This window comes from Oncorhynchus nerka, linkage group LG24 (assembly GCF_034236695.1).
Source record: "Oncorhynchus nerka isolate Pitt River linkage group LG24, Oner_Uvic_2.0, whole genome shotgun sequence".
Taxonomy (NCBI): domain Eukaryota; kingdom Metazoa; phylum Chordata; class Actinopteri; order Salmoniformes; family Salmonidae; genus Oncorhynchus; species Oncorhynchus nerka.
This window is the reverse complement of record NC_088419.1, coordinates 89,038,524-89,066,080: the sequence shown is the minus strand read 5'-3', so window position 1 is coordinate 89,066,080 and position 27,557 is coordinate 89,038,524. Positions and strand designations below refer to the sequence as shown.

General features: G+C 41.7%; 1 protein-coding gene across 2 annotated transcripts in view; it reads right to left on the bottom strand.

The window, feature by feature from the left end:
* The window catches only part of gtpbp3 (GTP binding protein 3, mitochondrial), a 35,798-nt gene extending 13,985 nt beyond the window's left edge, over window positions 1-21,813 (bottom strand). Inside the window, exons 1-5 of one of the 2 annotated variants that reach the window (XM_029651042.2) lie at window positions 21,407-21,813; window positions 11,710-11,972; window positions 11,468-11,554; window positions 5,903-6,105; window positions 4,104-4,176 (exon numbers count right to left, since the gene is read on the bottom strand). In XM_029651042.2, coding sequence (XP_029506902.1) covers window positions 4,104-4,176; window positions 5,903-6,105; window positions 11,468-11,554; window positions 11,710-11,972; window positions 21,407-21,465 — 685 coding nt within the window. In that variant the 5' untranslated portion in view covers window positions 21,466-21,813. The remainder of the gene's footprint in view (window positions 1-4,103; window positions 4,177-5,902; window positions 6,106-11,467; window positions 11,555-11,709; window positions 11,973-21,406) is intronic. The other variant, XM_029651043.2, reaches the window with a different exon arrangement.
* Window positions 21,814-27,557: the final 5,744 nt, after the last annotated feature.

The following is a 27,557-nucleotide window of genomic DNA, read 5'->3' as shown; positions in this document are numbered from 1 at the left end:
AAGAGAATATGATTTGGCTGATTATCTCTACTCTGTCAGAGATACGAAGCAGAGACAGATCCTTACCAAGTACAGGCTGAGTGACCACCAACTGGCAATAGAAACCGGCAGACATAAAAAGACATGACTACCCAAAGAGGAGCATGTATGTGGTCAGTGCATGACAGGGGAGGTAGAAACAGAGATGGACGTTCTCCTTTACTGTGAGAAATATTCCTCACCAAGAGATTCATTATTCACAGAAATGACTACATTTATTCCAAATTTTAACGTATTAAACCCAGAGGAAAATCTAAGAATACTCATGGGTGAAGGACCAATGGCTCCTCTTGCAGACAAATATGTATTTTCCTGCCACAGCCTGAGGAACACTGAATAATAACATCTGCATAGTAAGCAGTAACTTATTTATTATTATTATTGTTGTTGTGATTATCATTCCAAATAGTAGTGGTATGGGTAGTAGGGTGATGGTAATGATAGCAGTTTAATGATGATGATGGTAGTTGTAGTAGTAATGATGATGGTAGTTGTAGTAATGATGATGGTAGTTGTAGTAATAATGATGGTAGTTGTAGTAATGATGATGGTAGTTGTAGTAGTAATGATGATGATGGTAGTTGTAGTAGTAATGATGATGATGGTAGTTGTAGTAATAATGATGGTAGTTGTAGTAATGATGATGGTAGTTGTAGTAGTAATGATGATGGTAGTTGTAGTAATAATGATGATGATGGTAGTTGTAGTAGTAATGATGATGGTAGTTGTAGTAATAATGATGGTAGTTGTAGTAATGATGATGGTAGTTGTAGTAATGATGATGGTAGTTGTAGTAGTAATGATGATGATGGTAGTTGTAGTAGTAATGATGATGATGGTAGTTGTAGTAATAATGATGGTAGTTGTAGTAATGATGATGGTAGTTGTAGTAATGATGATGGTAGTTGTAGTAATGATGATGATGGTAGTTGTAGTAGTAATGATGATGATGTAGTATGATGTTGTAATGATGATGGTAATAAATGATGGTAGTTGTAGTAATGATGATGGTAGTTGTAATGATGAGTAGTAATGATGATGGTAGTAGTAGTAATGATGATGGTAGTTGTAGTAATAATGATGGTAGTTGTAGTAATGATGATGGTAGTTGTAGTAGTAATGATGATGGTAGTAGTAGTAATGATGATGGTAGTTGTAGTAATGATGATGGTAGTTGATGATGTAGTAATGATGATGGTAGTAGTAGTAATGATGATGGTAGTTGTAGTAATGATGATGGTAGTTGTAGTAGTAATGATGATGGTAGTTGTAGTAATGATGATGGTAGTTGTAGTAATAATGATGGTAGTTGATAGTAGATGATGGTATGATGGTATAGAATGATGGTAGTTGTAGTAATGATGATGATGGTAGTTGTAGTAATGATGATGATGGTAGTTGTAGTAATGATGATGATGGTAATGATAGCAGTTTAATGATGATGATGGTAGTTGTAGTAGTAATGATGATGGTAGTTGTAGTAATGATGATGGTAGTTGTAGTAATAATGATGGTAGTTGTAGTAATGATGATGATGGTAGTTGTAGTAGTAATGATGATGATGATGTAGTTGTAGTAATAATGATGGTAGTTGTAGTAATGATGATGGTAGTTGTAGTAATGATGATGATGGTAGTTGTAGTAATAATGATGGTAGTTGTAGTAATGATGATGGTAGTTGTAGTAGTAATGATGGTAGTTGTAGTAATGATGATGGTAGTTGTAGTAGTAATGATGATGGTAGTAGTAGTAATGATGATGGTAGTTGTAGTAATAATGATGGTAGTTGTAGTAATGATGATGGTAGTTGTAGTAGTAATGATGATGGTAGTAGTAGTAATGATGATGGTAGTTGTAGTAATGATGATGGTAGTTGTAGTAGTAATGATGATGGTAGTAGTAGTAATGATGATGGTAGTTGTAGTAATGATGATGGTAGTTGTAGTAATGATGATGGTAGTTGTAGTAATGATGATGGTAGTTGTAGTAATAATGATGGTAGTTGTAGTAGTAATGATGATGATGGTAGTTGTAGTAATGATGATGATGATAGTTGTAGTAATGATGATGATGGTAGTTGTAGTAATGATGATGATGGTAATGATAGCAGTTTAATGATGATGATGGTAGTTGTAGTAGTAATGATGATGGTAGTTGTAGTAATGATGATGGTAGTTGTAGTAATGATGATGGTAGTTGTAGTAATGATGATGGTAGTTGTAGTAATGATGATGATGGTAGTTGTAGTAGTAATGATGATGATGGTAGTTGTATTAATGATGATGATGGTAGTTGTAGTAATGATGATGGTAGTTGTATTAATGATGATGATGGTAGTTGTAGTAATGATGATGGTAGTTGTATTAATGATGATGATGGTAGTTGTAGTAATGATGATGGTAGTAGTAGTAATGATGATGGTAGTTGTAGTAATGATGATGATGGTAGTTGTAGTAGTAATGATGATGGTAGTTGTAGTAGTAATGATGATGGTAGTAGTAGTAATGATGATGATGGTAGTTGTAGGAATGATGATGGTAGTAGTAGTAATGATGATGGTAGTTGTAGTAATGATGATGGTAGTAGTAGTAATGATGATGGTAGTTGTAGTAATGATGATGGTAGTTGTAGTAATGATGATGGTAGTTGTAGTAATAATGATGGTAGTTGTAGTAATGATGATGGTAGTAGTAGTAATGATGATGGTAGTTGTAGTAATGATGATGGTAGTAGTAGTAATGATGATGGTAGTAGTAGTAATGATGATGGTAGTTGTAGTAATGATGATGGTAGTTGTAGTAGTAATGATGATGGTAGTTGTAGTAATGATGATGATGGTAGTTGTAGTAATGATGATGGTAGTTGTAGTAATGATGATGGTAGTTGTAGTAGTAATGATGATGGTAGTTGTAGTAATAATGATGGTAGTTGTAATAATGATGATGGTAGTAGTAGTAGTAATGATGATGATGGTAGTTGTAGTAGTAATGATGATGGTAGTAGTAGTAATGATGATGGTAGTTGTAGTAGTAATGATGATGATGGTAGTTGTAGTAGTAATGATGATGGTAGTTGTAGTAGTAATGATGATGATGGTAGTTGTAGTAATAATGATGGTAGTTGTAGTAATGATGATGGTAGTTGTAGTAATGATGATGATGGTAGTTGTAGTAGTAATGATGATGGTAGTTGTAGTAATAATGATGGTAGTTGTAATAATGATGATGGTAGTAGTAGTAATGATGATGATGGTAGTTGTAGTAGTAATGATGATGGTAGTTGTAGTAATGATGATGATGGTAGTTGTAGTAATGATGATGATGATGGTAGTTGTAGTAGTGATGATGATGGTAGTTGTAGTAGTAATGATGGTAGTTGTAGTAATGATGATGATGGTAGTTGTAGTAATGATGATGATGGTAGTTGTAGTACTGATGTAATGGTGAAGATGACAGTTATAAGTTAGTTATAGTTTCAGTTTCCATGTTTAGGTTTTTATATTTATTTACATTTCTACTATTGACTGTTACCATTTTATTGTTCTTTTTTAAATGTAATTTTGTATTATTATTTACTACCATTTTATGTTATTATTTGTTATTCTTAATCATAACCATGTATATTGTATACATTGTTGCTTTGGCAATATTGACAATGTTTTTCATACCAATAAAGCAGCATGAATTTGAATTTGACAGAGAGAGAGACAGAGACAGAGAGAGAGAGAGGTGGTAGAGAGACAGACAGAAAGGTGGTAGAGAGAGAGAGAGAGACAGAGAGGGTTGGTAGAGAGAGCAGGTTTGTAGCTGCTGACAGTGTATTCCTGTGTTGGACAGCCTGAGAGGCCAGGCTTTGAAGACAAGATGAATGCCTGCAGTGTCCCTGAGGCCCCTTCTCCCCACTTCCTCCAAGGAGACAGTCTTTTCAGCACTTTGATGCATATCTCCTCTCAATGACGCTAGCTCTCCCTCTCTGCAGATACAAACAGGAAAGCCATGCCAACTCCCCCTGGAAAACTCACTTCCGTAATTGTTATTTTGTTCCAGAGAAGGGGGAGTACCCACCTTGATTTAACACCCCGTCCTCGATGAGCTCATCTTCACTGAAGTCTATGAAGGCTTCCACGTGAGCCAAACACTGAAACAACAAACAGACAGATGTTGAGCGAGAGAGACAACAATATATGCGGTCCTCTCTATATTAATTCCTTTGGAAATGATTTAAGTTTTTCTGTAGTGATTGTCTTCTAGGTCAGAGGAATAGACTAAAACATCTCAGTAGACTAAAACATCATCTCAGTGGACTAAAACATCATCTCAGTGGACTAAAACATCTCAGTGGACTAAAACATCTCAGTAAACTAAAACATCTCAGTGGACTAAAACATATCAGTGGACTAAAACATCTCAGTGGACTAAAACATATCAGTGGACTAAAACATCTCAGTAGACTAAAACATCTCAGTGGACTAAAACATCTCAGTGGACTAAAACATCTCAGTAAACTAAAACATCTCAGTGGACTAAAACATCTCAGTGGACTAAAACATCTCAGTGGACTAAAACATCTCAGTGGACTAAAACATATCAGTGGACTAAAACATCTCAGTGGACTAAAACATATCAGTGGACTAAAACATCTCAGTAGACTAAAACATCTCAGTAAACTAAAACATATCAGTGGACTAAAACATATCAGTGGACTAAAACATCTCAGTGGACTAAAACATCTCAGTGGACTAAAACATCTCAGTGGACTAAAACATCTCAGTGGACTAAAACATATCAGTGGACTAAAACATCTCAGTGGACTAAAACATCTCAGTGGACTAAAACATCTCAGTGGACTAAAACATCTCAGTAGACTAAAACATATCAGTGGACTAAAACATATCAGTGGACTAAAACATCTCAGTGGACTAAAACATCTCAGTGGACTAAAACATCTCAGTGGACTAAAACATCTCAGTGGACTAAAACATCTCAGTGGACAAAAACATCTCAGTAGACTAAAACATCTCAGTGGACTAAAACATCTCAGTAGACTAAACAAAGCATCCTCTCCTTGTCTCCCTTCCTGTGCCACGACAGAAGTGAACAGGTGAAGGCATCATCGCTACTGAAATGCACCCTAAAGATCTGAATGTTGATTGACACATGGAATGATTGACAGTTCAATAGGCCCACTAGGAGAGGAAACATCAGCCGACTGCAGGTTCCCTCCATCCACACATTGTACCAGAGAAACAATAGCAAAACAATAGCAGCATTGTCTGCATGCCGAACTAGGGAAAGGGTGAAACTACAGTAGGTAGATTCCAAACATACTATTTTGACTTTCACAAATAGAGATTGGATTTTGTTAGGCTGCTGACGGTTTTCCTCAGGAAGGCCAAAATTAGGCTCTTTTCTGTAGCACTCCTCTCAGGAGAGGTGGCGAAGCGTTGATACCCAGGTCTGGTGCCAAGGAAGAGATCACACGATACACTCCGGGTAGAAGCTGCCCATTGGCACAGATCTAGGATCAGCTGGTTCCTGATCCCTGATCTCTCATCCCTGCTGTCAGACAACTACATATATAGACAAGACACTCTTTGTATAGACAAGACACTCTCTGGACATCACACTTAATCAGACCACTATAACAATTGCCTGGGGGCGACCACGCCATCTCAAACAGCTCACCCTAGACTTCTACAGTATCCACAAAGGCCAGAATCCTAACTTTGAGATCTGTGTGTTTTTTATGCAACACCGCTAAACAACTGCCTGGCTAGCTTAGAGAACAAGACGCTGGGTGAAGCCGATCCAAGCTAGGTAACCATCCACGTATTTTCTCTTTCTCTGGGGAACCTACTACCTACCCGTTTGAGCCTGTAACTCCAGTCCTGGTAGAGGCGACCCAGCTCCCCATCCATCTGCCTGAGGGCCTGCCTCCTCTGGGCCTCAGTCTCAGCGTGGATCAGGTCCCCCAGGCCCTCCACCTCCGTCAAGCCCAGTTTCCCCGCGTGGAAGGCCCTCCGCGTGAACTCCCCTGCCTCCGCAGGCCTCACACCCTCCAGGCTTCCTGCATAACACACATCGCACAGCAAGACAGAGAAAACAGGGTCAAAGTCAGGGTTAATTAGTAACACACACACAGCAAGACAGAGAATTACTCAAACAGGGTCAAAGTCAGGGTTAATTAGTTACACACACACAGCAAGACAAAGACAACACTTAGGTCACTAATAAGGTTCCCTATCGTTCACAAGCCAAGGTTACTAAGGTTCACTAAGGCAATGTACACTACCGTTCAAAAGTTTGGGGTCACTTAGAAATGTCCTTGTTTTTGAAAGAAAAGCACATTTTTTGTCCATTAAAATAACATCAAATTGAACAGAAATACAGTGTAGACATTGTTAATGTTGTAAGTGACTATTGTAGCTGGAAACAGCAGATTTTTTATGGAATATCTACATAGGCGTACAGAGGCCCATTATCAGCAACCATCACTCCTGTGTTCCAATGGCACGTTGTGTTAGCTAATCCAAGTTTATCATTTTAAAAGGCTAATTGATCATTAGAAAACCCTTTTGCAATTACATTAGCACAGCTGAAAACTGTTATTCTGATTAAAGAGGCAATAAAACTGGCCTTCTTTAGACTAGTTGAGTATCTGGAGCATCAGCATTTATGGGTTCGATTACAGGCTCAAAACAGCCAGAAACAAAGAACTTTCTTCTGAAACTCGTCAGTCTATTCTGGTTCTGAGAAATGAAGGCTATTCCGTGCGATAAATTGCCAAGAAACTGAAGATCTCGTACAACACTGTGTACTACTCCCTTCACAGAACAGCGCAAACTGGCTCTAACCAGAATAGAAAGAGGAGTGGGAGGCCCCGATGCACAACTGAGCAAGAGGACAAGTGCATTAGAGTGTCTAGTTTCTCAAACTAAACACTCTAATGCATTTGACTTCAGTCACTCAAGTCATAGACTGTTTTATCTGCTACCGCACAGCAAGAGGTACTGGAGCGCCAAGACTAAGACCAAGGCTTCTTAACAGCTTCTAACCCCCAAGCCAAAAGACGGCTGAACAATTAATCAAATGGCCACCGGACTATTTTCATTGACGACCCCCCCCATTTGTTTTGTACACTGCTGCTACTCACTGTTTATTATCTATCTATAGTCACTTCACCCCTACCTACATGTACAGTTTACCTCGACTAACCTGAACCCCCACACACTGACTCGGTACCGGTACCCCCTGTATATAGCCTCGTTATTGATATTTTATTGTGTTACTTTTTTAACATCAGTTTATTTGGTAAATATTTTCTTAACTCTTCTTGAACTGCACTGTTGGTTAAGGGCCTGTAAGTAAGTATTTCACTGTAAGGTCTACACTTGTATTCGGCGCATGTGACAAATTAAGTTTGATTTGAACTATTATTCTACAATGTAGAAAATAGTAAAAATAAAGAAACCCTTGAATGAGTTGGTATGATTGATACGGTTGTGTATATGTAGTCATTTGCAATGGCATAGAACAACAAACGGTTTAAATCATTCACAGCTAAATATACACTGCCTAAATACACAGTGGACAAATCATTAAGAACACCATCCTAATATTTAGTTGCACCCCCCTAATGTTTCCCACAGAACAGCCTCAATTCATCAGGTCATGGACTCTACAAGGTGTTGAAAGGGTTCCACAGGGATGCTGAAACCTTGGAGCGTTGCAGTTCTTGACACAAACTGATGCGCCTGGCACCTTCTACCACACCCTGTTCAAAGACACTTAAATACTTTGTCTTGTCCATTCACCCTCTGAATGGCACACATACACAACACGTCTCAACTGTCTCAAGGCTCAAAAATCCTCTCCTCCCCTTCATCTACACTGATTGAAGTGGATTTAACAAGCGACATCAATGAGGGATCATAGCTTTCACCTGGATTCACAGAAGGAGTAGGTGTTCTTAATGTTTTGTTCACTCAGTGGGTAATTTTACATACACAGTAATAAATCAATATTAACCTCATTATGTAACCTCATTATGGCAGTAGGTCGAGTTTGGCATTAGTCATGTAAACACCTTACTCTGCTTATGTTAATTGGCATAAGGTCAAAGTCAAAGTAAGCAAACGATTAAAACACCTGGTTTTCTGAGCAATCTTTCAAATGAAACGTACATGGTTTAATCAGCGTTCCAGCGGCGTATTTGATCTGCACATGTCTTAGCACCAGCCGCGTGAACCGCCCTCTTTAGCGCGAGTGAAGTGAGTTTGGAACACCTGAATTTATGCGTCTTAGAAGTAGTGTTCATTTAACTCAGATCTGCTTCCCAAAAATAACACGGTCACTGTGTTAGATTGTTTATTTTGATTGCCGATCAGGGTAGCCTGATTTCTGCATTTATCAGAGTACCATCGGGTAGCCTGATTTCTGCATTTATCAGAGTACCATCGGGTAGCCTGATTTCTGTATTTATCAGAGTACCATCGGGTAGCCTGATTTCTGTATTTATCAGAGTACCATCAGGTAGCCTGTTTTCTGCATTTATCAGAGTACCATTGGGTAGCCTGATTTCTGCATTTATCAGAGTACCATCGGGTAGCCTGATTTCTGCATTTATCAGAGTACCATCAGGTAGCCTGATTTCTGCAATTATCAGAGTACCATCGGGTAGCCTGATTTCTGCATTTATCAGAGTACCATCAGGTAGCCTGATTTCTGCAATTATCAGAGTACCATCGGGTAGCCTGATTTCTGCATTTATCAGAGTACCAGAGCCTGATTTCTGTATTTATCAGAGTACCATCGGGTAGCCTGATTTCTGTATTTATCAGAGTACCATCGGGTAGCCTGATTTCTGCATTTATCAGAGTACCATCGGGTAGCCTGATTTCTGCATTTATCAGAGTACCATCGGGTAGCCTGATTTCTGTATTTATCAGAGTACCATCAGGTAGCCTGTTTTCTGCATTTATCAGAGTACCATCGGGTAGCCTGATTTCTGCATTTATCAGAGTACCATCGGGTAGCCTGATTTCTGCATTTATCAGAGTACCATCGGGTAGCCTGATTTCTGCATTTATCAGAGTACCATCAGGTAGCCTGATTTCTGCAATTATCAGAGTACCATCGGGTAGCCTGATTTCTGCATTTATCAGAGTACCATCGGGTAGCCTGATTTCTGCATTTATCAGAGTACCATTGGGTAGCCTGATTTCTGCATTTATCAGAGTACCATCGGGTAGCCTGATTTCTGCATTTATCAGAGTACCATCAGGTAGCCTGATTTCTGCAATTATCAGAGTACCATCGGGTAGCCTGATTTCTGCATTTATCAGAGTACCATCGGGTAGCCTGATTTCTGCATTTATCAGAGTGCCATCAGGTAGCCTGATTTCTGCATTTATCAGAGTACCATCGGGTAGCCTGATTTCTGCATTTATCAGAGTACCATCGGGTAGCCTGATTTCTGCATTTATCAGAGTACCATCGGGTAGCCTGATTTCTGCATTTATCAGAGTACCATCGGGTAGCCTGATTTCTGTATTTATCAGAGTACCATCGGGTAGCCTGATTTCTGCATTTATCAGAGTGCCATCAGGATTATTAGGGAAATCATTCTTCTTGCAAAGTATGTAAAAGTTTTAATCAAACTATTATATTCATCTGATTATCCACATTTAACAGATGATTGTTTGCATGTGACCGTACTCAGTGTATATTTGTAGGCGTATTTAATGTTATGTGTTCGCTGGCTGCTTGTCTCTTGTCTTCCTGAGAAATACACACACTACCATTAATTTATATAACACTGCCCCCTAGCAGCCAAACATGAACATTGCAAGGACGCTGACAACAGTTCTGCACTGCTCTCAAGTTCAAGGAAAGTGTTTGCAGGAAGGAAACAACGCAGACACTCAGATGGAACAGCTACAAGAACACTTATCTCCTCTAGACTCTAGCCTAGTACTACACACACATATATACAAACTATATATATATATACACACTATATATACACATATATATACACTCACTATATTTCCACACTATATATATATATATATATATATATACACACTATATATGTAGTGTGTATATATAGTGGGTATATATATATATATATAGTGTGTATATATAGTGGGTATATATATATATATATAGTGTGTATATATAGTGGGTGTGTATATATATATATAGTGTGTATATATAGTGGGTATATATAGTGTGTATATATAGTGTGTGTGTATATATATATATAGTGTGGAAATATAGTGGGTATATATATATATATATAGTGTGTATATATAGTGGGTATATATAGTGGGTATATATAGTGTGTGTGTATATATATATAGTGTGTATATATAGTGTGTATATATATATATAGTGTGTATATATAGTGGGTATATATATATATATAGTGTGTATATATAGTGTGTATATATAGTGTGTGTGTATATATATATAGTGTGGAAATATAGTGGGTATATATATATATATATATATAGTGTGTATATATAGTGGGTATATATAGTGTGTGTGTATATATATATAGTGTGGAAATATAGTGGGTATATATATATATATAGTGTGTATATATAGTGTGTATATATATATGTGTGTGTGGGTATATATATATAGTGTGTATATATAGTGGGTATATATATATATATAGTGTGTATATATAGTGGGTATATATAGTGGGTATATATAGTGTGTGTATATATATATAGTGTGTATATATAGTGGGTATATATAGTGGGTATATATAGTGTGTGTATATATATATATAGTGGGTATATATAGTGTGTGTATATATATATAGTGTGTATATATAGTGGGTATATATATATATATAGTGTGCACTATATATATATATATATATATATATATATACATATAAACACACTATATATACACACTATCGTTCAAAAGTTTGGGGTCACTTAGAAATGTCCTTGTTTTTGAAAGAAAAGCACATTTTTTGTCCATTAAAATAACATCAAATTGATCAGAAATACAGTGTAGACATTGTTAATGTTGTAAATTACTATTTTAGCTGGAAATGGCAGATTTTTTTATGGAATATCTACATAGGTGTACAGAAACCCATTATCAGCAACCATCACTCCTGTGTTCCAATGGCACGTTGTGTTAGCTAATCCAAGTTTATCATTTTAAAAAGGCGAATTGATCATTAGAAAACCCTTTTGCAGTCATCTTAGCACAGCTGAAAACTGTTGTTTAAAGAAGCAATAACACTGTCCTTCTTTAGACTAGTTGAGTATCTGGAGCATCAGCAGATACTCTGTACTCTCTGGACAACACAATCAATCAGACCACTCATATCTCTCTACAAATGACTGTGCTTTAACCTAGTTCCATATCTCTTATCTCTCATCATATGACTGGGTGTTTACCTAGGGCTTGTAAGACAGCTGTGATGACTGCAGGACCTCCGTGAATATGAAACTCTGCACTGTCTTCCCCTGTGAAGCTGTGGGGACCTGACAAGAAAGCACAACAACAGTCACAACAACATTGGATAAGACAAACAAGAACAGCTACTATGAGATGCTTATAAACATTATTTTTTTAAATAAAAATGCTTTGTGGGTTTATCCAATAATAACTGTGTGATGTCCTCTAGGACCGATCTGACCTTTGAACCAGAGGACCAGTCCTCGGTCCAGCAGCTCTTTGGACTGGGGGTCAGTGATCCTCCGTAGCAGGGCGGTACGAGGAGGGGGTAGAGCCTGGGTCAGACCTGCCATGTTTCTCAGAACCATGGAGGAGGCAGGACCACTGACACGGACCACCGCCACACCACACCTGCCGTGGCCTGACGACAGGGCAAAGATGGTCTCAGCATCGCATACCGCTCTGGTCGGGATACACAGGCCCCTCGCTGATGGAGATGCTCTGCTGGAGACATTTATACAATTGTCAAGCGACTGGGTGCTTGAAAAGTGCGATATATATATATACACTGAACAAAAAATATAAAACACTACATGGAACAATTTCTAAGATCTTCATAAGTTACAGTTCATGTAAGGAAATCAGTCATTAGGCCCTAATCTATGGATTTCACATGACTGGGAATACAGATGTGCATCTGTTGGTCACAGATACCTTCCAAAAAGGTAGGGGCGTGGATCAGAAAACTAGTCAGTATCTGGTGTGACCACCATTTGCCTCATGCAGCGCAACACATCTCCTTCGCATAGAGTTGATCAGGCTGTCGATCGTGGACTCAGACACAGATTTCTCAGAAACTTGCTGTACAGCATCTCAAGACCAAGATCCTCAAAAGCAGTTGATATCGTAAACATCATGGCCGCTGTGAGCCAATAAAGTTGAGTGAGGTCGGGCCTGACAATTCAATTCAGGCTTGGAGGGAAGGCCATGAGGGAAGGCCCTGAGGGAAGGCCATGAGGGAAGGCCCTGAGGGAAGGCCATGAGGGAAGGCCCCGAGGGAAGGCCCTGAGGGAAGGCCATGAGGGAAGGCCATGAGGGAAGGCCCTGAGGGAAGGCCCTGGGGGAAGGCCCTGGGGGAAGGCCCTGAGGGAAGGCCATGAGGGAAGGCCATGAGGGAAGGCCATGAGGGAAGGCCCTGGGGGAAGGCCATGAGGGAAGGCCATGAGGGAAGGCCCTGAGGGAAGGCCCTGGGGGAAGGCCATGAGGGAAGGCCATGAAGGAAGGCCCTGAGGGAAGGCAATCAGGGAAGGCCCTGAGGGAAGGCCATGAGGGAAGGCCCTGAGGGAAGGCCATGAGGGCTGCCATGCATCTCAATTATCTACAATGTTTCCTGAAGTCTGCAGTGGTCCACTACCCACATGGATTCAAAAGTATTCGATTGGTGAGAGTACCAGAGATGAAGTCAGGACCAGAATCCTTTAAATCCAGGTCAAGAGTTTTTAAGAGCCAGACTAAGGACCAGTGGATCGAGACCATGACCTGACCAAGACTAGTTTAAATGGGTAAAAATAGTATAGTACAGCACTGTCCAGTACAGTCTAGTGTAGTACAGTTCAGTTCAGTAGTCTAGTGTAGCACAGTATAGTACATTACAGTAAAGTACAATACAGTAGATTCAGTACAGTAAAGTACAGTATAGTACACTAGAATTATGTTCAGTACATAACACATTAAAGTTCACCACATTACAGTACAGTTCAGTACATTACAGTTCAATCAATCAATCAAATGTATTTATAAAGCCCTTCTTACATCAGCTGATGTCATAAAGTGCTGTACAGAAACCCAACCTAAAATCCCAAACGGCAAGCAATGCAGGTGTAGATGCACGGTGGCTATGAGACAGGAGAAGTACTCCAGATATAACAAACTGACCCTAGCCCCCCGACACATAAACTATTGCAGCATAAATACTGGAGGCTGAGTCAGGAGGGGTCGGGAGGCATTGTGGCCACGTCCGACAATACCCACAGACAGGGCCAAACAGGCAGGATATAACCCTACCCACTTTGCCAAAGCACAGCCCCCAACCACCAACCTACTATCCTGAGACAAGGCCGAGTATAGCCCACGAAGATCTACCCCACTGCACGAACCCGAAGGGTTTGCCCACGAAGATCAACCCACTCAAGTGACGCACCCCTCCTAGGGACGGCATGGAAGAACACCAGTAAGCCAGTGACTCAGCCCCCGTAATAGGGTTTGAGGCAGAAAATACCAGTGGAGAGAGGAGAATCGGCCAGGCAGAGACAGCAAGGGTGGTTTGTTGCTCCAGTGCCTTTCCGTTCACCTTCACACTCCTGGGCCAGACTACACTCAATCATAGGATTGACCGAAGAGATGAGTCTTCAGTAAAGACTTAAAGGTCGAGACAGAGTCTACGTCTTTCACATGGGTAGGCAGACCATTCCATAAAAATTGAGCTCTATAGGAGAAAGCCCTGCCTCCAGCTGTTTGCTTAGAAATTTGCGTACGTGTAGGTATGTACGGCAGGACCAAATCAGAGAGATAGGTAGGAGCAAGCCCATGTAATGCTTTGTAGGTTAGCAGTAAAACCTTGAAATCAGAGGGAGGCTAGCACTGGAGTAATATGATTTTGGTTCTAGTCAAGACTCTATCAGCCGTGTTTAGCACTAACTGAAGTTTATTTTGTGCTTTATCTGGGTAGCCGGAAAGTAGAGCATTGCAGTAGTCTAACCTAGAAGTGGCAAAAGGATGGATACATTTTTCTACATCATGTTTGGACAGAAAGTTTCAGATTTTTGCAATGTTACGTATGTGGAAAAAAGCTGTCCTTGAAAAAGTCTTGATATGTTCGTCAAAAGAGAGATCAGGGTCCAGAGTAACGCTGAGGTCCTTCAGTTTTATTTGAGACGACTGTAGAACCATCCAGATTAATTGTCAGATTCAACAGAAGATCTCTTTGTTTCTTGGGACATAGAACTAGCATCTCTGTTTTGTCCGAGTTTAAAAGTAGAACATTTGCCGCAATCCACTTCCTTATGTCTGAAACACAGGCTTCCAGGAAGGGCAATTTTGGAGCTTCACCATGTTTCATCGAAATGTACAGCTGTGTGTCATCCACATAGCAGTGAAAGTTAACATTATGTTTCCGAATGACATCACCAAGAGGTAAAATACAGTGAAAACAATATTGGTCCTAAAACGGAGCCTTGAGGAACACCGAAATTTACAGTTGATTTGTCAGAGGACAAACCATTCACAGAGACAAACTGATATCTTTCCGACAGATAAGATCTAAACCAGGCCAGAACTTGTCCGTGTAGACCAATTTGGGTTTCCAATCTCTCCAAAAGAATGTAGTGATTGATGGTATAAAAAGCAGCACTAAGGTCTAGGAGCACGAGGACAGATGCAGAGCCTCGGTCTGACGCCATTAAAAGGTTATTTACCACCTTCACAAGTGCAGTCTCAGTGCTATGATGGGGTCTAAAACCAGACCGAAGCGTTTCGGATACATTGTATGTTTACAGGAAGCAGTGAGTTGCTATGCAACAGCTTTTCCATTTTTTATTGTGTTTGGTACACATTCGGTGGATAGGTTTATTATGTTCAACATAGGAGGGCCAAGCACAGGAAGCAGCTCTTTCAGTAGTTTAGTTGGAATAAGGTCCGGTATGGAGTATGAAGGTTTAGAGGCCTTGACTATTTTCATCAATGTGTCAAGAGATATAGTACCAAAAAACCTGAGTGTCTCCCTTGATCTTAGTGTTTTGCAGACTCAGTACAACTGAGCGTTGGAGAAATACGCAGATTTAAAGAGGAGTCCGTAATTTGCTTTCTAATTATCATGATATTTTCCTCAAAGAAGTTCATGAATTTATCACTGCTGAAGTGAAAGCCATCCTCTCTTGGGGAATGCTGCTTTTTAGTTAACTTTGCGACAGTATCAAAAATACATTGAGGATTGTTCTTATTTTCCTCAATTAAGGTGAAAAATAGGATGATCGAGCAGCAGTGAGGGCTCTTCGATACTGCACGGTACTGTCTTTCCAAGCTAGTCGGAAGACTTCCAGTTTGGTGGAGCAGCAGTGAGAGCTCTTCGATTCTGCACGGTACTGTCTTTCCAAGCTAGTCGGAATACTTCCAGTTTGGTGTAGCACCATTTCCGTTCCAATTTTCTGGAAGCTTGCTTTAGGGCTCGGGTATTTTCTGTATACAAGGGAGCTAGTTTCTTATGACAAATGTTTTTAGTTTTTAGGGGTGCGACTGCATCTAGGGATTTACGCAAGGTTAAATTGAGTTCCTCAGTTAGGTGGTTAACTGATTTTTGTACTCTTGACGTCCTTCGGTAGGTGGAGGGAGTCTGGAAGGGCATCTAAGAATCTTTGGGTTGTAGCACGGCGTTTGATGATCCTTGGTTGGGGTCTGAGCAGATTATTTGTTGAGACTGCAAACGTAATAAAATGGTGGTCCGATAGTCCAGGATTATGAGGAAAAACATTAAGATCCACAACATTTATTCCATGGGACAAAACAAGGTCCAGAGTATGACTGTGGCAGTGAGTAGGTCAGGAGACATGTTGGACAAAATCCACTGAGTCGATGATGGCTCCGCAAGCCTTTTGGAGTGGGTCTGTGGACTTTTCCATGTGAATATTAAAGTTACCAAAAATGTGAATACTATCTGCCATGAATACAAGATCCGATAGGAATTCAGGGAAATCAGTGAGGAATGCTGTATACGGCCCAGGAGGCCTGTAAACAGTAGCTATAAAAAGTGATTGAGTAGACTGCATAGTTTTCATGACTAAAAGCTCAAAAGATTAAATGTTTCAGTCAGGCCAATCATATCAAGGATATGATCAGTTCATTGACTATAACTGCCTTGGAAGTGAGGGATCTAACACTAAGTAGCCCTATTTTCAGATGTGAGATATCACAATCTCTTTCAATAATGACAGGAATGGAGGAGGTCTTTACTTCAGTGAGATTGCTAAGGCAAACACCGCCATGTTTAGTTTTGCCCAACCTAGATCGAGGCACAGACACAGTCTCAATGGGGATAGCTGAGCTGACTACACTGACTGTGCTAGTGGCAGACTCCACTAAGCTGGCCTGCACCCTCTCATTGTGGATCTAGGTGAGTTAGAGCCCTGTCTATGTTCGTAGATAAGATGAGAGCACCCCTCTAGCTAGGATGGAGTCCGTCACTCCTCAGCAGGCCAGGCTTGGTCCTGTTTGTGGGTGAGTCCCAGAAAGAGGGCCAATTATCTACAAATGCTATATTTTGGCAGGAGCAGAAAACAGTTTTCAACCAGCGATTGAGAAGTGAGACTGCTGTAGAGCTCATCACTCTCCCTAACTGGGAGGGGACCAGAGACAATTACTCGATACCGACACATCTTTCTAGCTGATTTACACGCTGAAGCTATGTTGCGCTTGGTGACCTCTGACTGTTTCATCCTAACATCGTTGGTGCCGACGTGGATAACAATATCTCTATACTCTCTACACTCGCCAGTTTAAGCCTTAGCCAACATCATCTTCAGATTAGCCTTAACGTCGGTAGTCCTGCCCCCTGGTAAACAGCGTATGATCGCTGGATGATTCGTTTTAAATCTAATACTACGGGTAATGGAGTTGCCAATGAGTAGGGTGTTCAATTTGTCAGAGCTAATGGTGGGAGGCTTCGGTGTCTCAGACCCCGTAACGGAAGGAAGAGAGACCAGAGAAGGCTTGGCCTCTCACTCCGACTCGTTGCTTGATGGAAAACCGGTTGAAAGTTTCTGTCGGCTGAATGAGCGACACCGGTTGAGCATTTCCTTCCAGAAGCCGTGAGAAAGTTGTCCGGCTGCGGGGACCGTGCGAGGGGATTTATACTACCATCTGTACTTACTGGTGGCACAGACGATGCTTCATCCTTTCCTACACTGATATTACCCTTGCCTAACGATTGCGTCTGAAGCTGGGCTTGAAGCACAGCTATTCTCGCTGTAAGGCCATCGTTCTCCTGTATATTACGAGTGCAGCGACTGCAATTAGAAGGCATCATGTTAATGTTACTACTTAGCTTCGGCTGGTGGAGGTCCTGACGAACCACGTCCAGATAAAGTGTCCGGAGTGAAAAAGTTGAATGAAAAGTTGAGAAAAAAAAACTAAAGAAAAACGGTAATTATAAAGTAAAAACCGTAAAGTTGGCAGGTAGCAAAGTAAGGATTGGCGACAAACCACACAGCAGCACGTGAATAAGTCTACAGGTTGTGACCGGTTCAGTACATTACATTACAGTGCAATTCAGTACAGTACAGCTCAGTTCAGTACAGCACATTGCAGTACAGTACAGTTCAGTACGTTACAGCTCAGTTCAGTACAGCACATTGCAGTACAGTACAGTACATTACAGCACATTGCAGTACAGTACAGTACATTACAGCACATTGCAGTACAGTACAGTACATTACAGCTCAGTTCAGTACAGCACATTGCAGTACAGTACATTAGAGCACAGTTCAGTACAGCACATTGCAGTACAGTACAGTTCAGTACGTTACAGCTCAGTTCAGTACAGCACATTACAGCACAGTTCAGTACAGCACATTGCAGTACAGTTCAGTACATTACAGCACATTGCAGTACAGTTCAGTACATTACAGTACAGTACATTACAGGACAGTGAAATACAGCACATTACAGTACATTACAGCACAGTGAAATACAGCACATTACAGTACATTACAGCACAGTTCAGTACAGCACATTGCAGTACAGTTCAGTGCATTACAGTTCAGTACAGTACAGTTCAGTGAAATACAGCACAGTTCAGTACAGCACATTGCAGTACAGTTCAGTACATTACAGTTCAGTATAGAAGTCTAATGTTGGGCCAAATATTGAGTGCAGAAAACATTAAGAACACCAGTTCTTTCCATGACATAGACTGACTAGGTGAATCCAGGTGAAAGCAATGATCCCTTATTGATGTCACTTGTTAAATCCACTACAATCAGTGTAGATGAAGGAGAGGAGACATGTTAAATAAGGATGTTTAAGCCTTGAGACAATTGAGAAATGGATTGTGTATGTGCGCCATTCAGAGGGTGTATGGGCAAGACAAAACAATGAAATGCATTTGAATGGGATATGGTAGTAGGTGCCAAGCGCACCGGTTTGTGTCAAGAACTGCAATGCTGTTGGGTTTTTCACACTCAACGGTTTACCGTGTGTATCAAGAATGGTCCACCACCCCAAGGACATCCAGCTAACTTGACACAACTGTGGGAAGCATTGGAGTCAAAATGGGCCAGCATCCCTGTGGAACCCTTTCAACACCTTGTAGAGTCCATAACCTGACGAATTGAGTCTGTTCTGTGGGGAAAAGGGGGTGCAACTCAATACTAGGAAGGTGTTCTTCATGTTTTGTCCACTCAGCGTATTTGTGCTATTGGAGGGTTTGGAGCCCTTGCAGGCTATGCATGTCACTACTCTGCACTTTTTCCCTGAAGTGTGCAGTTGTCCACTACCCACATGGTGGTTCTCTGTAGCTCAGTTGGTAGAGCATGGCGCTGGCAAAATAGTGTAAAGAATTTGTATGCATGCATGACTAAGTTGCTTTGGATGAAAGCGACCTGCTGAATGGAATGTTATATGATTTGTGAAACACTGGGACCAGCAATTCATCCACATACAGTGTATTCTGAAAGTATTCAAACCCCTTGACTTTTTCCACATTTTGTTACGTTACAGCCTTATTTTGAAATGGATTAAATTGTCCCCCACCCCCCTAAAAAAAATATCACATAAGTATTCAGACACTTTCCTCAATACTTTGTCGAAGCACCTTTGGCAGGGATTACAGCCTTGAGTCTTCTTGGGTATGACACTACGCGCTTGGCACACCTGTATTTGGGGAGTTTCTACCATTCTTCTCTCAAGCTCTGTCAGGTTGGATGGGGAGCATTGCTGCACAGCTATTTTCAGGTCTTTCCAGAGATGGTCAATCGGGTTCAAGTCCGGGCTCTGGCTGGGCCACTCAGAGACGTGTCCCGAGGCCACTCCTGAGATGTCTTGGCTGTGTGCTTAGGGTCACTGTCCTGTTGGAAGGTGAACCTTCACCCCAGTCTGAGGTCCTGATGGTTCACCCATCTCCACAGAGGAAATCTAGAGTTTTGTGAAAGAGACCATCGGGTTCTTGGTCACCTCCCTGACCAAGGCCCTTGTCCCCCAATTGCTCAGTTTGGCTGGGCGGCCAGCTCTAGGAAGAGTCTTGGTGGTTCCAAACTTCTTCCATTTAAGAATGATGGAGGTCACTGAGTTCTTAGGGACCTTCAACGCTGCAGACATTGTTTTGTACCCTTCCCCAATTCTGTGCCTTGTCACAATCCTGTCTCGGCGCTCTACGGACAATTCCTTCAACATCACGGCTTGGTTTTTGCTCTGACATGCACTGTCAACTGTGGGACCTTATATAGACAGGTGTGTGCCCCTTTCCAAATCATGTCCAATCAATTTAATTTACCACAGGTGGACTCCAATCAAGTTGTAGAAATAGCTCAAAGATGACCAATGGAAACAGGATGCACCTGAGCTCAATTTCAAGTCTCATAGCAAAGGGTCTGAATACTTATGCAAACAAGATATTTCTGTTTTTAATACGTTTTGTCACTAAAGCACCTTATACCACCCACCACTGCGACTTGTATGCTCTAGTCGGCTGGCCCTCGCTACATATTCGTCGCCAGACCCACTGGCTCCAGGTCATCTACAAGTCCATGCTAGGTAAAGCTCCGCCTTATCTCAGTTCACTGGTCACGATGGCAACACCCATCCGTAGCACGCGCTCCAGCAGGTGTATCTCATTGATCATCCCTAAAGCCAACACCTCATTCGGCCGCCTTTCGTTCCAGTTCTCTGCTGCCTGTGACTGGAACGAATTGCAAAAATCGCTGAAGTTTAAGACTTTTATCTCCCTCACCAACTTCAAACATCTGCTATCTGAGCAGCTAACCGATCACTGCAGCTGTACATAGTCTATTGGTAAATAGCCCACCCATTTTCACCTACCTCATCCCCATACTGTTTTTATTTATTTACTTTTCTGCTCTTTTGCACACCAATATCTCTACCTGTACATGACCATCTGATCATGTATCACTCCAGTGTTAATCTGCAAAATTGTAATTATTCGCCTACCTCCTCATGCCTTTTGCACACAATGTATATAGACTCCCCTTTTTTTTATTTTTCTACTGTGTTATTGACTTGTTTATTGTTGACTCCATGTGTAACTCTGTGTTGTCTGTTCACACTGCTATGCTTTATCTTGGCCAGGTCGCAGTTGCAAATGAGAACTTGTTCTCAACTAGCCTACCTGGTTAAATAAAGGTGAAATAAAAAAACATTTGCTAAAAAAACATTTAAAATGTACTTTGTCATTATGGGTTATAGGCTGTAATGTAACAAAATGTAGAAAAAGTCAAGGGGTCTGAATACTTTCAGAAGGCACTGTATGCTCTTCCATAGTGTTCAACCATGAGGTGAGCATGGCTCAGAGGGGTAGTGCCTTAATCTTGTAATACATACCAGCCCAAGGTTAACCCTCACCCCTGCAGCTTTGACAGACATACCTGGACAGTGAGGGGTGTTGTACCAGAAACACATTTTATGACTTGTAAAATAAGGCATAATATTTGAGCAAGCGAAAACGGGACAACTGCTTGCAACTATATTTATTATTATTGCTCATTTTAAGACCGGGAAGATAAGTCAGATCATGGGACTGTTATATGGCTGGGTAACAAAATGTGGGTTATCGATTTGTTAAGGGATATATTCGTTATAAAACGGTAGAAGTATGGTTATGATCAGGATACATTTAATTGAAATAAAAGCAACTAGCTCAGAGAGTTTTGACTAACCTGAATGTCTTGAGGGTGTGAATAGCGCTTCTCCACAATCCCCAAGAGCATGGCAACATTATGATTCAAAACAAATCACAACAAATGTTACATAGCTGATAGGCTCTGCCCATTGTAGATAGCTAGGTTATGTGTAGACCCTATTCTCGGTAGAAGCTATAACAACTACAGCTGTCCATGTGAAATGTTACCATCGTTTGTTACCAATGTTACCATCAAAAGGCGAATCTCACATGAGATTCGCTCGAGGCATTCTGTCAAACGTTCTGGTGGTGACTGAAATACTTGAATTTGGAAGTTAGATAACGCAGAGTTGTATTTACTATCTATCGGTGACATTCAAGCGCACCCATCGCCTGTCTCCATGCTTCTTTCTTTCCGTTTCCAAAAATACGAAAGCGCGTTAATACTACGGATGGTTTGTATTGGTCTGGAGTCCTCGATCTCGTAAGAGATGCATGGATGTAACTGGTCCAACCACCGTCAATCAAGAATATGCCCTCCTTGTTGTGCTATCAAAATGGGTCCGTGCTGCTACTGCAACGACATCATGTGCGCAATTTTGCATTCTGTTGATTTTGCATAAATATGACATCATTCGCTGACCTTGTTACTTAATATCGGTTTGTTCAACGTTGTAGCAGAGATCTTAATATAATGACGAGATGCTCATGTCTACGCCCTTACAATGGGAGTCGTTATCCTAAACACGGGAAGGCAGAGGCGACAAGCTTACTGTAGGTCCAAAATAAGCCTTTAGAAACGCATTGGGCTTATTTTGGACATACTTTGGCGAGAGTGAAACCTCTCGCTTCGCCTCTTCCTCTCTGGTTGAATCTATGTTGTTGAGACTGTAGTAGCTGACCTACGGTTCTCGGTACTAGGCACATTATGAACAGGGGAACATTAAAGGTGCAGTATGCAGAAATCACTCCGCCATTTCCTGGTTGCTAAAATTCGAGTAGTTCGCCTAATTACAGTTTATGGGACAAAGCAAGCAAGTACAGTGTATAGAATCATTGTATCATCTCAACCGCTGTGAAATATATTTCCCATAACCAAAAATATTGTGTTTTCATCTGTTTGAAGCTGGTGTGCAAAACTGAAAGTAAGACTCAATAATAAGTAGACTCAATAACGAAACTTAAGAACGAGAAGCATATAAATATTACACATAGAACAGATCTACAGCTTCTTAGACTTGCTTTAAATTAGAATGACAGATCTATAACTTACATTTCTATGGTCATTTGGTGGGGTCACCCCAAAAGTTAACTTACATATTGCAGCTTTAAAATCATACTCTTTGATAACGTGCATGCCTAGAGATTGTTCAATGTAGTTTTCTATTATATTTTAAGGATGTTTTAGAAAGTGTTTTTAATTTAATTTTTACTAAACATTTATATTTTTGAGAGAATAATCATCATGATAGAAACCTGCCATATTTTCTTTGAGCACTTGCAGCAAATACATTATGTAACAGGCCCATCTACAGTAGAGTCATTTTCTCTCTGTGAAACACACAATAAGCTGTCACTGTGGTGACGTCACCATCTGACCACTTGCCTTGAAGTGAAGCTGTTTCTGTCAGCTCAGTTTCAGTCTAGTCCTTGTACTTTGATCACTGAAATAAATCCCATACAAGCTGTCATTTACATTGTGATTGAAATTCCGTTTTTACTTCTCATTCTTAAAGGGTTGTAAGGGATCCAATTATTTGATTGAGAAGATACAATATTATATTGTTATTATTATACAAGCCTTTTTTGATTTAGTTAAAAAGTAATAATCCAGTCTCTTTTGGATGATTCGAGGATTACCTGTCAAAGCTTCACAACGGAGCTCACGGCTCTCCTGCCCTAGCCCCCGTGGGGGTCAATAAATAGACAAAGCCCCATAAATGAAATTTGTTTTGACGCCTAGTTTGAATACTCGCCATCCTCTCTGTCATCTGACAGCTGCAAAGATCTGCAGTGGGGCTCCCCAGTGAACATATACACTGAGTGTACAAAACATTAGGAACACCTTCCTAATATTGAGTTGTACCCCCTTTGCTCTTCTTTGTCCAGCCTCAATTTGTTTGGGCATGTTCCCATACAATGTGTCGAAAGCGTTCCACAGGGATACTGGCCCATGTTGAATGCAATGCTTCCCACAGTTGTGTCACCTTGGCTGGATGTCCTTTGGGTGGTGGACCAGTTCTTGACACAAACCGGTGCGCCTGGCAGCTACAACCAGACTCCGTTCAAAGACACTTCAGTATTTTGTTTTACCCATTCACCCTCTGAATGGCACACATACACAATATTCAGAAGGTGTTCCTAATGTTTTGTACACTCAGTGTATATGTTCACTGGGGAGCCCCACTGCAGATGTTTGTCGCTGTCAGATGAGAGAGAGGATGGTGAGTAAGCAAAATGTATGCTGGTGATTCTAGCTACCTCTGAGCTTCACCGAGGAGAGTGCTGGGAGGGGTTGGAGGGCTGGGCTGTGAGGGGTTGGAGGGCTGGGCTGGGAGGGGTTGGAGGGCTGGGCTAGGGGTTGGAGGGCTGGGCTGTGAGGGGTTGGAGGGCTGGGCTGTGAGGGGTTGGAGAGCTGGGCTGTGAGGGGTTGGAGGGCTGGGCTGGGAGGGGTTGGAGGGCTGGGCTGGGAGGGGTTGGAGGGCTGGGCTGAGCTGTGCTGAGCTGGGCTGTGAGGGGTTGGAGGGCTGAGCTGAGCTCTGTGTGTGTGTGTCTCAATAGTCTCAATAATTTCAATTTCAATTTAAAGGCTTTATTGGCATGGGAAACATATGTTTACATTGCCAAAGCAAGTGAAATAGATAAAAACAATAACAAATTAACTGTAAATATTACACTTCCAAAAGTTCCAAAAGAATAAAGACATTTCAAATGTCACATGATGTATATATACAGTGTTGTAATGATGTGCAAATAGTTAAAGTACAAAAGGGAAATTAAATAAACATAAATATAGGTTGTATTTACAATGGTGTTCGTTCTTCACCGGTTGCCCTTTTCTCGTGGCAACAGGTCACAAATCTTGCTGCTGTGATGGCACACTGTGGTATTTCACCCAATAGATACGGGAGTTTATCAAAACTGGATTTGTTTTTTCGAATTCTTGGTGGGTCTGTGTAATCTGAGGGAAATATGTGTCTCTAATATGGTCATAGATTTGACAGGAGGTTAGGATGTGCAGCTCAGTTTCCACCTCATTATGTGGGCAGTGTGCACATAGCCTGTCTTCTCTTGAGAGCCATGTCTGCCTACGGCGGCCTATCTCAATAACAAGGCTATGCTCACTGAGTCTGTACATAGTCAAATATTTCCTTAATGTTGGGTCAGTCACAGTGGTCAGGTATTCTGACACGGTGTACTCTCTGTTTAGGGCCAAATAGCATTCTAGTTTGCCCTGTTTTTTGGTAAATTCTTTCCAATGTGACAAGTAATTATCTTTTTGTTTTCTCATGATTTGGTTGAGTCTAAATGTGTTGCTGTCCTGGGGCTCTATGGGGTCTGTTTGTGTTTGTGAACAGAGCCCCAGGACCAGCTTGCTTAGGGGACTCTTTTCCAGGTTCATCTGTCTGTAGGTGATGGCTTTCTAATGGAAAGTTTAGGAATTGCTTCCTTTTGGGAGGTTGTAGAATTTAACGTCTCTTTTCTGAATTGTGATAATTAGTGGGTCTCGGCCTATTTCTGCTCTGCAATCATTATTTGGCGTTTTACATTGTGTTTTTCCCATTTTGTGAATTCTTGGTTGGGGAGGGACCCCAGACCTCACAACCATAAAGGGCAAAAGGGTTCAATAACTGGGTGAGCGGACCCCAGACCTCACAACCATAAAGGGCAAAAGGGTTCAATAACTGGGTGAGCGGACCCCAGACCTCACAACCATAAAGGGCAAAAGGGTTCTATAACTGGGTGAGCGGACCCCAGACCTCACAACCATAAAGGGCAAAAGGGTTCTATAACTGGGTGAGCAGACCCCAGACCTCACAACCATAAAGGGCAAAAGGGTTCAATAACTGGGTGAGCGGACCCCAGACCTCACAACCATAAAGGGCAAAAGGGTTCTATAACTGGGTGAGCGGACCCCAGACCTCACAACCATAAAGGGCAAAAGGGTTCTATAACTGGGTGAGCAGACCCCAGACCTCACAACCATAAAGGGCAAAAGGGTTCAATAACTGGGTGAGCGGACCCCAGACCTCACAACCATAAAGGGCAAAAGGGTTCTATAACTGGGTGAGCAGACCCCAGACCTCACAACCATAAAGGGCAAAAGGGTTCTATAACTGGGTGAGCGGACCCCAGACCTCACAACCATAAAGGGCAAAAGGGTTCAATAACTGGGTGAGCGGACCCCAGACCTCACAACCATAAAGGGCAAAAGGGTTCAATAACTGGGTGAGGGACCCCAGACCTCACAACCATAAAGGGCAAAAGGGTTCAATAACTGGGTGAGCAGACCCCAGACCTCACAACCATAAAGGGCAAAAGGGTTCTATAACTGGGTGAGTGGACCCTCAGACCTCACAACCATAAAGGGCAAAAGGGTTCTATAACTGGGTGAGCGGACCCCAGACCTCACAACCATAAAGGGCAAAAGGGTTCAATAACTGGGTGAGCGGACCCCAGACCTCACAACCATAAAGGGCAAAAGGGTTCAATAACTGGGTGAGCGGACCCCAGACCTCACAACCATAAAGGGCAAAAGGGTTCTATAACTGGGTGAGCGGACCCCAGACCTCACAACCATAAAGGGCAAAAGGGTTCAATAACTGGGTGAGCGGACCCCAGACCTCACAACCATAAAGGGCAAAAGGGTTCAATAACTGGGTGAGCGGACCCCAGACCTCACAACCATAAAGGGCAAAAGGGTTCTATAACTGGGTGAGCGGACCCCAGACCTCACAACCATAAAGGACAAAAGGGTTCAATAACTGGGTGAGCGGACCCCAGACCTCACAACCATAAAGGGCAAAAGGGTTCTATAACTGGGTGAGCGGACCCCAGACCTCACAACCATAAAGGGCAAAAGGGTTCTATAACTGGGTGAGCAGACCCCAGACCTCACAACCATAAAGGGCAAAAGGGTTCTATAACTGGGTGAGCAGACCCCAGACCTCACAACCATAAAGGGCAAAAGGGTTCAATAACTGGGTGAGCGGACCCCAGACCTCACAACCATAAAGGGCAAAAGGGTTCAATAACTGGGTGAGCGGACCCCAGACCTCACAACCATAAAGGGCAAAAGGGTTCAATAACTGGGTGAGCGGACCCCAGACCTCACAACCATAAAGGGCAAAAGGGTTCAATAACTGGGTGAGCGGACCCCAGACCTCACAACCATAAAGGACAAAAGGGTTCAATAACTGGGTGAGCGGACCCCAGACCTCACAACCATAAAGGGCAAAAGGGTTCAATAACTGGGTGAGCGGACCCCAGACCTCACAACCATAAAGGGCAAAAGGGTTCAATAACTGGGTGAGCGGACCCCAGACCTCACAACCATAAAGGGCAAAAGGGTTCAATAACTGGGTGAGCGGACCCCAGACCTCACAACCATAAAGGGCAAAAGGGTTCAATAACTGGGTGAGCGGACCCCAGACCTCACAACCATAAAGGGCAATGGGTTCAATAACTGATTCAACTATTTTTTCCAGATCCTAATTGGTATGTCGATTGTTTTTATAAACCTTTTGATGGCATAGAAGGCCCTTCTTGCCATGTCTCTCAGATAGTTCAACGCTTTGTGGAACTTACCTGTGGCGCTGATGTTTAGGCTGAGGTATATGCTGTATATGTTTTTGTGTGCTCTAGGGCAATGGTGTCTAGATGGAATTTTGTATTCGTGGTCCTGGGAACTGGACCTTTTCTGGAACACCATTATTTTTGTCTTACTGAGATTTACTGTCAGGGCCCAGGTCTGTCAGAATCTGTGCAGAGGATCTAGGTGCTGCTGTAGGCCCTCTTTGGTTAGGGATAGAAGCACTAGATCGTCAGCAAACAGTAGACATTTGACTTCAGATTCTAGTAGGGTGAGACTGAGTGCTGCAGACTATTCTAGTGTCTTCACTAATTCGTTGATATATGTGTTGAAGAGGGTGGGGCTTAAACTGCCTCCCCGTCTCACCCCCCGGGCC